The 14,232-nt window shown below is 55.0% G+C and overlaps 4 protein-coding genes across 4 annotated transcripts; 2 read left to right on the forward strand and 2 right to left on the reverse strand.

Annotated features, from left to right (window-relative positions):
- Nucleotides 1-1,525: 1,525 nt before the first annotated feature.
- B0T26DRAFT_202809 (uncharacterized protein) lies at nt 1,526-3,019 on the forward strand. The gene is made up of 2 exons (XM_060433750.1): nt 1,526-1,849; nt 1,985-3,019. Exons 1-2 carry the CDS (start codon nt 1,668-1,670, stop codon nt 2,862-2,864), a joined length of 1,062 nt encoding a protein of 353 aa, XP_060298033.1. The 5' UTR covers nt 1,526-1,667; the 3' UTR covers nt 2,865-3,019.
- A 4,192-nt stretch (nt 3,020-7,211) lies between these two features.
- On the reverse strand, nt 7,212-9,669 carry B0T26DRAFT_202878 (transcription-silencing protein Clr2-domain-containing protein). Its single transcript, XM_060433751.1, has 2 exons — nt 9,195-9,669; nt 7,212-9,144 (listed from the first exon to the last, which is right to left on the reverse strand). Exons 1-2 carry the CDS (start codon nt 9,394-9,396, stop codon nt 7,439-7,441), a joined length of 1,908 nt encoding a protein of 635 aa, XP_060298034.1. The 5' UTR covers nt 9,397-9,669; the 3' UTR covers nt 7,212-7,438.
- Nucleotides 9,670-10,346: 677 nt separating this feature from the next.
- Nucleotides 10,347-11,379, forward strand: B0T26DRAFT_749562 (uncharacterized protein; the record flags this gene model as incomplete). The annotated part of the gene is made up of 2 exons (XM_060445120.1): nt 10,347-10,422; nt 10,481-11,379. 2 exons carry the CDS (start codon nt 10,347-10,349, stop codon nt 11,377-11,379), a joined length of 975 nt encoding a protein of 324 aa, XP_060298035.1.
- A 1,650-nt stretch (nt 11,380-13,029) lies between these two features.
- On the reverse strand, nt 13,030-14,191 carry B0T26DRAFT_203427 (uncharacterized protein). Its single transcript, XM_060433755.1, has one exon. It carries the CDS (start codon nt 14,098-14,100, stop codon nt 13,252-13,254), a length of 849 nt encoding a protein of 282 aa, XP_060298036.1. The 5' UTR covers nt 14,101-14,191; the 3' UTR covers nt 13,030-13,251.
- Nucleotides 14,192-14,232: the final 41 nt, after the last annotated feature.

A 14,232-nucleotide genomic window follows, 5' to 3' on the forward strand; every position in this document is an offset into this window, starting at 1 on the left:
GGCAGCGGTATTGCGACCCGACACTATGCTGTTTCATAGGCACCCGTCGTTCGCCTAGAACTAGTGGTAGTAACGGGTAGGCAACTGTGAATGCGTAGCGCAGGTTCACATAATGGAAGCGCTGGCTCGCCTGGCGCGACACTCGAGGTATCATGCACTCGACGGGCGTCTCCGTGAAGGCGTTTGGCCGGCTCGCTGCTCAGGACGCCTCAACCGCCATGTGGTCTTAAGCCCGGCGTCGATTGAATGCCGGACGTCTCGGCGGATGGATGGTAACCATGCCAGATTAAATGCACTGAGGATCATATCGCACACGTTCTCAGCGCTGAGAAGAGTGCGAAACGGAGAGTAATCGTAAAACCTTGGCTCCACTTTTACTCCGGCGCGGAAGGGACTCTTCGCGGGCGGAAGCTTCAAGCTGGGTGAGGGGGGCGACAATGAGGCCCACTTAACCACTTAATAACGTTAAAAATGAATGGATGGAATTTCTGGTGTGCCGGGCGAGTTTCCCATTTGGATGCGCTACTGCGGCAGGGGCGTCCCCGGTCCTTCTGCCATTCCAATGAGGGGCGAGGAACCTGGAAGGGACTCGGTTCGCCTGAGAGCTTGAGCCACCTGCAGTGCAGTCTCGAACCCACCCGAGCACTTGGGTTTCCAAAGCTTTGGAGAGGGGGTCCTGGCTTTGCCCCTTTGTCCAGTACAATCCATCGTTCCCACTCTCGAGCCGCTGCACCGGGACGGGCTCGGAGTGGCGAGGTTTGGCTCAATAACTGCACCAGGTCACCAGTTCTGTCAGTCCATTTCGTCTCTTTAACTCGTAGCTTCATTTCTCCTGCCATCTCCCGTCTGTATAGTGTATACCGAGTTTCGCGCCTCTGTTTGGGGGAAATCAGACAATTGCGTACTCGACCACTTGCGAGCACTAAAGCTGTCACAGACGCTATTGACAGGCGGTGGGCAATTCCTCGACCTTTCCGTTCCAGGCGGGCCAGCGATTCCCAGGTTCGACCACCGCTGGTGCCCCATGTTCCTTCGGCGTGGGGCCATGCCAGTCTTGTCAACACTATCGCTAGCGTGCTGCATTCCCCCTCGTTTCCATATGCTGCTTCTGGAGCAAGCCTAGCTTCGTCCAACCACTGGGCTGCCAGTGCTTCTCCGCTCTTTTCTCTTCCGTCCTCCCACCTCCCGCCAGCAGCCTGTGCTTCCTTCCCTCTCCCCAGCGCAGTGGCCACCGACTGCAGTCCCGACAACACGGCAAACATTCGACAGCACAAACGAGTGTACTTGTCGATGGTATAATCCCGGGTGTTTACGCCGGCACCCCTAGCCTCAACCAGCGAGTGGTTTGGAGGCCGAAAGGGTATTTTAGGAACTCGCAGCATCTGGGTCCGAGCATCTGTCCGTCAGACCTCTGTTTCCCGCGCGCCTGGGTCGACCGCAGCACACCACAACCCCCAATCGCAGCCCTCGATTTAATCGCCCGTTAGATCTCCCCGGAATCACACTCTCGGGTCTTCCTGACATCGAATTGTCCCACGCGTCTGCATCAGCGAATTTGCATCGTGTCGTTGTCGTCGTCGTCTGATCTGATACTTGCACATACCATCTCGCACCCTAATGTTACCTTGAAGAAGCACTATCAAACTACACCAGACGCATCGCCCGTCATGAGCTCCCCGGCGCAAGGAGGACCGTCGGTCCCGAAGGAGAAGGAGAAGAAGGGGCTGGGAAAGGTTCTCTCGAGGGTGAAGACAGTCCTGAAGAAGGCCGATCCATCTCGCCGCTTGTCGACATTTGGCAAATCAGTTCGTTCGACAGCTGCTCCTGCCGCAGGCGGCGTCGTTTCTAGGTACGTCAGGCTCACGATGGCTTTTGCAAATAACACTCGGACTGCATTGGGCCCGGCATTGACTTCAGGCTCTTACCTGCGCCTTGGGTCGATTGCTCCTTCTTATCCCGCATCCGTTGCTAACCACAATTACAGCGAACCTGCACCACCTGCACCCGCCGTTGCGGAGGAGAAGCCAGATCCAGAGGGGTCTACTAGGGTGCCAAGAACCCAGCTCTTTGCCGAGCGGGCGAAGAAGCTCGGTGAGCTCTACGGTCTGGAGCTGAAGCCAAGCGACTGGCACTCCAGCGAAGGACATGCTCTTCGTGTCGAGAAGCCGATTAGGATGCGGGTTCACAGGCAGTGTCACGAATGCAAAACTTCTTTCGGTCTCGGAAAGGAGTGCCCGAACTGCAAGCATGTTCGCTGCAAGCAGTGTCCGCGCGTACCTGCAAAGCGCACCGAGGCCGAGAGAGAGGCGAGCCGCGTGAAACGGGCTGCTATCCTCAAGGAGCGCGCCGAGAACCCTCGCATCATCCCCGACTGGAATCCGATCGACAAGGAGATTGTCTTGCGAAAGCCGGCCAAGAAAAATGGTCAGGACCTGGTCCACAAGAAGCCACGGCAACGCGTACGAAGAACATGCTGCCAGTGCGAGAAACTGTTCGTTGGAGGCCATAAGACGTGTGATAAATGCACCCATACCAGGTGCACGGATTGTCCTCGGGAGCCGTATGTTTTCCACATTCTCCGCTCCAGAATACTCGAAACTGACCCCATTCACAGAGGCAAGAAGGACAGGTATCCATATGGGTATCTAGGCGATGTTCCCGGGACGAAGTCGGCCTACTATGAGTGCCACGAGTGCAAGCATATCTTCTATTCGCTGCCGTCAGACGACACCGACTGTCCTCAATGCACACACAAGAAATGCACCTCTTGTGTGAGGCAGACTCCCAGGAAGGTTGACCCGGAGCCCGATCCAGAGGTCTGGCAGAGGCTCCAGGTCCGACTTGCGGAGTTGCGCATCACTTAATACTAATCCAGTCACCATTTGCCTGGCAGACTAGTGTTCGACGTCCGATATTCAACTCGAGTTCGCCCGAGAAGTTCGCATGACAGGAAAAGGGGGCCGACACTGCGACTTGACCGGCGATGTTTTTCTTTTCGGTTCTATTTCCTCAATACCATTCTCAGACACAAACGCATTTATTCGTCATTTATTCTCACACATGAAAACCCACCACGAAGCATCACGAAGTTTGGAGGAAGCATTAGCGAGCGCTGAGAACATCATTCTTGGCATTTCAACACACAAACAGACCTACACCACACACATTCACACCTACCCTCCCTTTCGAGGGAGAGTGCATGACGAACATGAAAATACGTTGCCGCTTAACATTGCGTGTTTACAACATTCTGGACACGCGACTACGACCAGGGATTCGCCTTTCATCACTTTGCGTTTTGGCGGCATGCTCCACATCAAATCTTGATTCCAGGGCGGATTGAAGCAAGGGATTTGCTTCGTTGGGACAATGGCCCTTTTTCCTCTCCCGCGAGGAACAAGACGACGCACACAACCGTATCCCATTCGCTACAATTGGAAGAGGGTAGGGTGGATACCGAGAACTTAGAGGGAGGAACGCAAGGCTTGGGCCTAGACCGGGAGTGTGGTTGGCTAGTAGCCAGTGGTGGAAATTCTGGAAAAAGGGATGAGAGGTCGTGGTCGTGACGGAAAGTTGTATACCCTGTGCTGCTTTGCTGCTATTCTAAAACTTGACGAATTACTTGATCTTGTCCTCAACCAATCTTCACTCTCTGGACCATAAAAATTGAAAGTAGCCCACAAGTCTGTTTCGGTGTGTTGTTCCCAAACCCTCACACACACTCATCTTGCTCTAAAAAAAACAAGATTTGTGATTTGGAGGTCAGAAGGAGGCACGGATGCGGAACCATCCCTACCCCATTCGCAACCTAGCCAATCGCGACACGAGCGGGCCACACTTTTTTCTTGTCTAGGGAATGACACAAACCGCCTAGGGGCCATGCGGAAAGCGCTGCCTTGTCAGGGCGCTGCTCTCAGGGCGGCGGCGGCGGCGGTTTCAGGGCGCGGCATCTTTTTTTTTTTTTTTTAAAAGGGCAGTACACAGGTATCCGTATGTAATACACAAACGAATCGTGTGCTAGACAGACGTGATACCGTCGTCAATCGTCTCCCCGTAACGCTAGACTAAGCTTCCTGCCTTAGTGTCTTGTATTGCACTGTGTTAATGGTGCGGTGCGTTGTGGTGAAGAGCGGAATCTGGATTACATCCGTAACGTAGGTATCCTGCACGACATTGACACGGGAGAACCGCCGTCGCGGGTTGGGCGCGGGCGTGTGTCTGTGAGTGTGTGGTCTAGATTTTGTTTGCCACCCCTTTTTTCATTATCTCTTTTTGGTCATTTGCGGGTTCTCTTAGACAGTCTTTGGTATTTTTACGAAGTAATAATTTATTTCCCAGCATTGTCTCTGTACCAATCTCACTCACTCCATCCGTGGAGGATGGTTGATTCCTTCTTTGGAACTAGAGGCGGCGTAGCACACTACACTCGGTCCGCCCATCTGGTGAGTGGGGGGGAAACAAACTTGTGGGAGAACAGAGAGACAGGCTGGAGACGCGCCACGCTCATACAGATCCAGAGCCTCGGGATCTCGCTCTTGGCAATGAGCGCGCGCAGCTTCTGCGGCGTATGTATAATAAGATCAAATATAGATGGACAGGCGGACAGATCAGTTCCGCTTACTGTCTATTGGTAGTTTGGTATGTAATTTTACGTCTAATGTGTAGAGCCTACCTTACGGTACCTGACATGTATGCCTGTCCCGTGAGAGTCGGACCTAAAGGAGAGATGTCCCTTTGCCACCCTTGAAGATGCCCAATTCTGGTGAGAAGTGTGGAGGGTAGGTAATTTTGGTAGGTACTGGAGGAATTCCCGCCCTCGTCAGCGCGCTATAGAGCAAGCCGCGGAGTTGACGAAACCCCGACGACTTTGGTGCGGCACTGCAGTGTACCTATGCTCCTGCGCATTCACCTACCCGACAGTCTGGAACCTAGAGCCAGGAAGCTGCTGGAGATTGGCGGGATTGCGGCGGAGGGGGGGCTGCTGGGAAGTGGCAGGATTGCGGAACCAACAAAGGGGGGTTGCGAGGAGGCTGAGAGCAAGTAATAAGCGGCCGTCATCGGGCTTCACTCAGAAGTGTAGGGGTTAAAGTGCAAGATCATTGGCCTTTTCCCTTCAAAGCCGTAATGATGGGTAAGTGAGCGTCAGCTCTCACCCAGTTGTCATGTCTCTGAACAGTCAGTCAGTGAACCAGCAGCAACTTGCTAATTACTCCGTAGTGAGCATTGGAAACACCACATCATGCCACGGAGCACCATCACGCAAAGTGTTTAGTCTAGTCTGGTAATAAGCGGTGCGCATAAAAGCAAACCGGATACGGCCCGCAACATCACCAAGGCGCGCGGCCGACCTTACCCTGGACATATACACGTGTTTAGCCTCTTCTTCTTCGCCGAGTGACGGGGGTGGCAGAGAGGGAGGGAGGGTTTCAAATGCGCGGACTTGCTCGGGATCCAATTCCCTCTTTCAGAGACGGCCGGCGTGAGTGCGTGACATAAATTAAGAGCCTAGCTTCCAACAAGTCCACCTACTTGCAAGGAATACTCTATCCGTTAGCTAGGTGGAGTTTCTGAAAGGCGGTGGGGTTTTCGGGGGTGGTACTGTAACTAACGGTGGGAAAGAAAAAAAAGAGTCTAGAACTCTCCCTTTTCCCTCTTCCGCTTTTCCCTCTCCCCCCTTTGCAGTGAGACAGACAGGACCGGGGCCGCGTTCCTCGGCCGGATCAAAGCGGAGAGGCCAACACGTTAGAACTTGGAAAACCCACGCGCAGCCATTGAAAAGACCGAGATGCAAGGAGCGTTACATCGTCAACTCTTTAGCCAAACTTTCCCGAGCCTCCGCACCCCCTCGTGCAAAGTGCTTTGGGGGTGGGCGTTGCATTCCGCGCGCGGCTGGCTGGCCATGGGACCACCTACAGCCGTCGTCTTCCAGCCTCCAGTGGGTGAGGTGGTCTGGCCAGCTCCAGGACTCGCGTAGGAGCATGTCTTAGGTTCGGAACGAAGCTGCCACCACTACCACAACCACCCTGATATCGACGATGGGATAGAACAGTAAAACGCTGAGCTTCGAGAGTTTATGTCGTGGAGTGTCATCCGATGAGCCTCCCCGGAACTGTGCGCACAGTACAGTATAGATAATCGTTGAGATGTCAGTCGCCGCTATTGTCGCCCCGCCTTTTCCCGCAGCGGTCTTTTTAATCCCTTACCCGCCGTCTCTCTCTCGCCCCCTATACCTATGTACCTTACCTTCGCATCTAACAAAACGGTGTGATGGATCATCGATCACATCCGATGGACAGCCCACCTCACGGCGGGCAAAGCCGAGACGCACAAAAGGGCTAGCCCAGAGTCAATCACAAAAAAACGGTTTTTTCTTTCTTCTTTTCTTTTGCCCTAGTAGTATCCGAACTTTGTATGTACAGAACGTGCAACAACGGAGGACTCCGTTCGTATGTACCATAGATTCACCAACTAACCAGGAATCCCTCCATTTTTCTGCCTGCCTGCCCTTCCGGGCCGCGCACGGCTGCGGGGTTGAGACCACATGAATAGAATGGTCCAACGGAACAAACGTTCCTTGCTGCTGCTAGTTTTTTTTCCCCGGACCCTTTCCGTCGAGTTGCCTCCTCTTCTACCTACAGGCAGTCCGTGCGTGTAGCCTGAGAGGCAGAAAAACAAAAACTAGCCAAACTAGACGGGTGGTACCGACTTTCTGGCCTTACATTTTTGGGGGGGACTCGTCCCGATGCGCTGGGTGGCCGTCAGGCCAATGCCTAGTTACACAAAACGTAAGCGGTCCCTACAACCCAGCCGACCAGTCGCAAATAGGAAGGCCGCATGGAAACAAAAGCCGCCGATTCCGAGAATATTCAAAGCCAAGACTCTTGGCCCCCGAGGGACGAGCCCCTTTTTTATTTACTCGGGCAGGTGATGGTTAGTTCTATCTAATTGCGCCTACAGTAAGCTTTGGTCATCATGAGGCATGAAAAGTGGTCACCAACAGCCAAGCGTATATGCAACACGTAGCGCATCTTCTCAGGGGAGGCAGTTTTAAGTTGGCGCAGACTAAAGAGGTGCAAATATTCTAGCGTCAGGTGGCAGGCTTTGGGATAAAGCAGAGAAGTGAACATGCCACATGTGCCTTTGTCATAGTCAAGGGGCGGCCCGTTTGAAAGAAAGGCCAAAACGCGCCACTTTTAGGGAACGGTCTAGACATCTAAAGGTACCGGGCCGAGTACTAACTGTCAGGTCTAGCCATATTCCGTATCCGTTGTTGTTTCGCTATCGCCGCGGAAATTGCGTTCCGTTGGCGTAGACATGCCGTCGCTTTTCAGATCCCCTTTAGAATTCTTCCCGAGCTGGAAGCTCGGCATGACCCAAATAACAAGTGCAGTGGTAATAGAAGATAGATACAAGGACAGCGGCGGGGCGTAATCCTGGCTCAGTTCTCGATCATACCGTCTGGGGGGACAAACTGGGCCGAAATGGCCGATCCTATCGTGGCGGCGCGGCTCGGCTTTCGGCCGACATAGCGGCTCCAACCGCCGTGCGACCGGCTGTTCAAGGAGGACTGCCCCTCGTCAACGGTACCCGTCGCTAGTGACTTCTGGAAACGCTCGCGGTCAATGATGCTCATAAGCCGATGAATGACGTAGAAACGGCCGTGGACGACCGCCTCGCGGCGCACCGCGTCCGACTCGACAAGCATCCAGCCCCAGCGCATGCTCTTATCCTTCTCGATCTGGTTCCGTACTGCAACCTCCTCGGCAAAAGCAGGGCCAAGACCCTCGGCTGCAACCACCGAGGGGGGGAAGGGCAGGGCGGTGCGGATTGTGCGGTAGAGGTTGCCCCTGAACTGAAGAGATTGGTCCTGGCCAGAGCCGGGGTCCACGATCTGTATCTGGGCAATCCGCATGATGACCGCCGCGCCAGCTACGCCGTCGGCGGTCGGTGAGGCGTCGGCGGCCGGGGAGGCGTCGGCGGCCGGGGCAGTTACGCGGATGGCGTCGTAGACACGGATCATCTCGGCACCAAAGTAGACGCCAGCGTACGAGTGGGATGAGTCCATGCTGCCCCCGCCAATGGGTGCCTCGTTAAGCTTATTGAAGGTGGAAAAGCAGTCATTGACCGATCTAGCAGCCATCTTGGACGCCTCGAGGCCTAGCACCTGCATATTAACGTCTCGGCTGTGGTCGTCGGTGCCCTCGTTGGCGTGCCGTTGAGCAACCTCCATCCAGTTAACCTCTTCGAAGAGCTTGTCGTTCAGCTCGGCGGTGCCGATGTTGGGCACACTAAAGGTGAGGAACGGGCGCATCTCTATGGCCTCTTTGACAACCGTCGGCTGCCGGAGTATGAGGTGTCCGAGGGGGGCAAGGGTAAAGGTGTAATGGGCATCGTTAACGCCAGTTTGTCCGGGCTTGAGAGTTATGGCCATAACCATGCCCAGGCGCCAGGCTTGGTGTTTATACCAGACCAGCTCCCCGACGCGGAACACATTCAAGGGGCTTGTGGTGCCTAGTGGAGCAACTAGCGGAGAGAACTTTTGCTGAGCTTGGACTGGCTGTTGAAGTTGTGGTTGTGCTGCTGGCTGTGCCGGAGGTTTGGATCTGGGTTGGGACTGTGGTGGGGCCGGGGGCAAGACCGGAGTCTGGACTGATGGCTGGGCCGGAGATTGAACCGGCATTTGGACCGATGGTTTGGCCGCGGGCTGGACCAGCGGTTGTATCGGCGGCTGGGCCAGAGGCTGGGCCAGAGGCTGGGCTGGTTGTTGGGCTGTAGGTTGTGCAAGAGGCCGGGCTGGAGGCTGGGCTGGTTGTTGGGCTGTAGGTTGTGCAAGAGGCTGAGCAGGACTTGCCCTGGGTGCCGGGGAAGCTGTGCTCGGGGGCGCGGGCTCGAAGCCGGGGACCTGGGGCTGTCTTTGCTTGTTGGCCTCAACCATCCTAGTGCAGAGGTCGCACGAGCACTGGCTGTAGTCGGTCGAAGCGCTAACGAGCCAGAGGAGGTGCAATACAAAGTCGCCGGGAGTGCGATAGTTAGACTTTGGGCCTGCCGGGTGGCCGTAAAGGTAATAGTCCCGGCCGCCATCCTTTCGAATGGCACATCGCAACTCGTAGCCTTTGGGGAAAGACGAGAGCTTGAATTGTCTCTCTATTGGCAAGATCAGCAACAATTCTTATGGTTTTATTGAGGGGACTCACTGTCGTCTTTCAGGCCTAGCTGGTTCTGGAGATGGCCGGCGATGATGACCTCCCATCGCTCGAGCTGCTGAATGTCTTGGTCTTCCTTGTGGTTCAGAGGGCTGTGGTCCAGGTTGGGATATCCCTTGCCATCGCTGCGAGCAATGGTTATGGGGTAGTAGTCGGTCTTTGCATCGTCGTCCTGGGCGGCCGAGTTGGCCATGGCGGATGGTGGTGGTGGCGGTGGCAGATGGCGATGAGTGGGCGAATAGCAAATAGCCACCAGACCGGGGTGTTGCTAACCTGAGGTGTGCTGAAATTCAGGCAGTTCTAGCGCCCCAGACACGCTGCCTGATCTGCGCAGCAAATTTGTTACTTCTACCTTCTAGTAACAGGCAATATATAGCTCAATGAGACTCTAGTGCCTGTCGGTAGTGGTATATCTAGCTGGGCATAGCGACTCCCGTCGCGTAGAATGAATGGATTGGTTTCTGCTTTATTGATTAGGTACTGCACCTAAGCCAAATAAAGTTCACCTTTGGACATCTAGGTGGCCCGTGCCATCCTGTTGGCACAGTGAGAGCGAGCCGTGTGCATGTTTGACACACTGTACGTGCGCAATCCCAACTTGAGTGAGGAGTGGAACTAAACGTAACGGTATAAAATATTGATATGCGCAACGGACATGGACCCGGGCCCGACTTATATGGCGTGAAATCGGTAACCTACCCTGTTTTTTTGCAGCAGGTCTCGGGTTGTGGCTTTGGATGGATGGCCCGGGGGGTCTGTTCGGGGCTGTTGCGGAGTGCACGCGGAGGGTATCCGCGCGGACTTAAGCGGCGTCCCGCCAATTCTTGTCCGTAGCACCCCGCGCGGCCGCACCAGCCGATGCACATCAAGACCGGCTTCAAGCTCCACAACACGGCACGTCCCTATTAACTCACGCCATGACTATGAATCACGCCCATAATGCCCGCCGACAAGCCAATGGCACCCGCAGCGGCCACGGTGGAATCTCGGTTTCAGATGGGTATATAAGTCGAGTCCTTCACAGCTCATCTAGCAGCAATATTTGAGCATCTTCACCATCACTATCGCCATCAGTTTCTTCTTTCTCCTTCGCTTCACATAGAAGCAGCCTAGCAATTTATCCGACGGAAAACCCCACCCACCATGTCGAACTACGGCTCCCACACCAACGGCACTGAGCTGGTCAGCGACTTCAGCGCCAGGGTGGACGGGCGCACGTGTTTGTCTCTTCCCAGCTCCCTCTTCTCTGTTCCTCTTTACTAACAACCGTCTTACAGTCCTCATCACCGGGCCCAGCCAGGGCGGCATCGGCGCCGAGACGGCCGTGTCCCTCGCCCATGCCAAGCCCGCCATGCTCATCCTGCTCGGCCGCTCGCTCGAGCGCATCCAGCCCGTTATTGACGCCGTCCGCGCCCTCAACACCTCGGTCCAGGTCAAATTTGTGCTCGTCGACCTCGCATCCCTGGACAGCGTGCGCGAGGCCGCCGACACCATCCTCGCCGACGCCTCCATCCCCCACATCGACGTCGTTATCAACAACGCCGCCCTCATGGCCTGCCCCTTCGAGCTCAGCAAAGACGGCCTCGAGATGCAGCTGGCCGCCGGCTTCCTCGGCCACTTCGTGCTGACCAACCGCCTGCTCCCCAAGATCCTGGCCGCCCCGCCCGGCGCCCGCATCGTTAATGTCTCGAGCATCGGCAACAGGGCCGGCGGCATCCGCTGGGACGACCCCAACTTCACCGCCGAGACCCCGGACAAGTACGACACGTGGGCCGCCTACGGCCAGGCCAAGACGGCCTGCGTGCTCTACTCGATCGAGCTGAACCGCCGCCTGTCCAAGTCGACCCCCGGCGTCCGCTCCTACTCCCTGAACCCGGGAGCCGTCGGCACCAACCTCGGCCGCACCCTGACTCCCGAACTCATCAGGATCGCCACCATCAGAATCATGGGCAGGGAGGACTACATGCCCGCCTTCAAGACCCTCCAGCAGGGCTGCGCCACCACACTACGCGCCGCCCTCGACCCTACCCTCGAGGCCGAGGACGGCGTCTACCTCAACGACTGCCAGCTGACCACGGACCCGGCCTGGATCGCCCCCTGGGCCCTGGACGCTGCCGCCGCGCCGCGGCTGTGGGCGCTGGCTGAGGGCCTGGTCGGGGAGAAATTTGACATTTGAACTGCTGCTTTCTCTGTCGTTGTTAATCCTCTTGTTTCTCTGCTTTCATCTCCCTCTTGGAATTGCACCCGCGATTTAGCCAAGTTTTTGTTAGAGAACATCCATATACCTCTGGAAAGCACCTAGCTACCAAGTGACATTTGACGATTTGGAGAACTGAAAATATACAGCTCAACTCTGGTATCTTTAAACCCGAAGACTGCAATTAGCTCGATAGTCTTCTCGTCTGTCTGTAGCCTTCGTAGGTATTATTGACCGGCGTCTGGAACACTGACTTGAAGAATAAGATAGCTGAAGTGAGAACACATGACTCTTATAACGCGAATTCTCCCTTCGAGCACTTGACAGGGCGCTGTTATATCCTGTGATTGTGCACTAGCGTCCCTATAAACTCCCTGGCAGACTCCCTTCTATTTCCACCACAACCCTTCGGGTAGTGACTTGACAAAAAATAGGAACAACAATGTTTTCATTCGTCTATTATAGAAGCTACTTTCACAAGTTGGATATTAATCACCAAACTGAAAATGGCCTGTACGCATTACCATGCACAAACCAAAATCAACAGAACTAGAAACCCAAATACAAAGACATGGACGAGGACATCGCGCCTCTCTTGGACTACTCGTTCGGAGACAGAACTCAACTCTTCAACTTAAGATCGCAGACTAAAAGGCTACGCGTGACGTATAGGTAAAATATTCACATATCTTGCATATATGGGCGCACGTGGTTATTATTACAAACTCGACGGCTTGTCGTCTACCCAGCCACAGAGACTTCAGGGTTCTAACCTATCATAAACCTGTGGTCTCTCGCCTGCACTAGAGACGGCAAAGTAGGGATGAGTGGAGATTTGGCAGTGATTCATTTATTAAACCCCGTGTAAATAAATAGAAGCAGGCAAAGGCCCGAATTTCCCAAGTGCCAAGAGACAAGACGCGGGATCTGCTGTTTGCTATTTCGTGCCGGCCGGACTGGCCGACTTGCGACTAAGTCAATGACTGAATGATGTGATTGCACCGCCTTAACAAGCCCGACCGAGTTTAGCCGTTGATGCCTTGTGTACTTACCTTACCTGACGAATGACTCTGCCCGGGTCATGTGAGATGGCGGCGGCGGTGGCGGTATTCTCACCTTGCAAGGAGGCTAAAGTGAGTGTTCGGCCATGGTTGTCGTAGAAACATGGGAGAACCTTTATCCGAGCAAACAACCCTTCACATTTCCCCGGTAAATATAATCCCACCTTACCATGTATCCAACATAGGACAACCTGTGGAGGACAGTCAGCGACCTGCTTCCAAGGGCTCGAAAATAATTGCTGCAAAGGGCTTGCATAACCATTTGAAACCCCAGAGGCCGGCCACGGCAGGAAGCCCGACGACAAGGCGTCCAGATTCCAGAAGCGTGGTTCTGCATGGATGCTGAGGCTTCCGCCAAGAAATGATGGCCGCGCGAAGGAACGAACGACCTTTCGTTTGGACCAAAACCCAAGCCAACTGCTCCGACGCCGCAGAGCACAAGGAAATATGTTGGCCACCTCTTCCGTACCTACCTACCTTGCCTCTTCTATATGAAACAAAACTGTTTCCTGATTGACCTCTTGCATCGCGTGACGCAGGGCCAGGCCAGACTTGGCGACAGCCATGCTTCCAAAGACCGACCCAATCTGCCTTCAGACCCCATATGGCATCGCATGCTGCTGTGCCCGCCGCACACCCACGCCACGCTGCCATTTGCTTTTGTTTCGTTCTCTTTCCCAGCGCCATATGCCGCTTGGCGGCTGGTCAATTTCGCAGGCCCTCCTTTTATCGGTCGGTGGATTTGCTGGTGATCCAGGCAATTTGCAAAGTTGAAGCTGCTCAGATGGTTCTATAACCGCGTCTCTGTGGCTCGTCCCCCTTTTGTGACTTTCCACCTATCGACGGGCAAATGAGAAGTAAAAGACGACAGGATTAATAAACTGAAAAATACATCGTCAACCGCCACAACCTTCGGATCGAATCGGGCGCGGTTCCCGATCGAGGCTAAACAGATTTCTAGATATCCAATCTTAGGGGGATGGGATAGCTTTGGGGAAAAGTCGATTGAGCCTGGGCCACTCGGCCAGAAGGTGGGCGGCGTCGCGGCGTCGCGGGGAACGTTTGTCATTTCGTCAACCGCTTTGGTGTTAGTGCTCTTGGGAAATATCCCTTGGCACGCTCTGATTGGGCTGAGGGCTTTTCTGTTCCTGGCCGACCCCTGTCCGGCGCACTGGGCCGCAAGTGGTGCCGAGATGAAAGCCACCAGGAACAGATGACAGCAGGGGGCGTGATTGGCCAGAAACGTGAAGCTATCGAGATGCAGATGCTTGGCACCCACGCCCTTCTCTCCCTGGACTCCTGTTGGTCGGCCGCCTCCGCTCCCCCCCAAGCCCCAGGTCTTCTCTATCTCTGGTGAAAAATCCCGTCGGTCGGGCAGCACAAGACCTGGAGCTCTCCTCTTGCACAACTTTTGCAACCAACCGCCGTCTTCGTCCGCAGCAGGTCGCCGCCTCTCTTTTTCGTCACTCCTTTTGTTTCGCACGTTCGCCTTCGAACCCCACACTCGTTCGCCTCTCACAGAGGAAACTGTCAAATCCGTCCCAAGGAAGCTCGCTCGAAGTCCTTTTCTGCTTCCGTCCGCTCCTTTTTTTCTTCGAACTATGCGCTGAACGCCGCGCTCCACACCGAAATCCAGCATCGATTGCTCTCAAGTCGCCCTCCTTTTGTTGAGATTTTTGTTTTGGAACACCATCGCTGCTGTCCTCGACGACGACGCGCCGCCCCGAATAGCAAGACGCGGTTCTTGCTCCGCTCCACCCGAGGTTGCTGA

This window comes from Lasiosphaeria miniovina (assembly GCF_030549165.1).
Source record: "Lasiosphaeria miniovina strain SMH2392-1A chromosome Unknown B0T26scaffold_3, whole genome shotgun sequence".
NCBI classification, from domain to species: domain Eukaryota; kingdom Fungi; phylum Ascomycota; class Sordariomycetes; order Sordariales; family Lasiosphaeriaceae; genus Lasiosphaeria; species Lasiosphaeria miniovina.

Bases quoted from the DNA above. Each gene is read 5' to 3' on its own strand.
- B0T26DRAFT_202809 (XM_060433750.1), top strand. From the start codon at position 1,668: ATGAGCTCCCCGGCGCAAGGAGGACCGTCGGTCCCGAAGGAGAAGGAG. The intron at 1,850-1,984 runs GTACGTCAGGCT...CCACAATTACAG, and splicing joins GCAGGCGGCGTCGTTTCTAG to CGAACCTGCACCACCTGCAC.
- B0T26DRAFT_202878 (XM_060433751.1), bottom strand. From the start codon at position 9,396: ATGGCCAACTCGGCCGCCCAGGACGACGATGCAAAGACCGACTACTAC. The intron at 9,145-9,194 runs GTGAGTCCCCTC...TCTTGCCAATAG, and splicing joins GCTAGGCCTGAAAGACGACA to AGAGACAATTCAAGCTCTCG.
- B0T26DRAFT_203427 (XM_060433755.1), bottom strand. From the start codon at position 14,100: ATGCTGGATTTCGGTGTGGAGCGCGGCGTTCAGCGCATAGTTCGAAGA.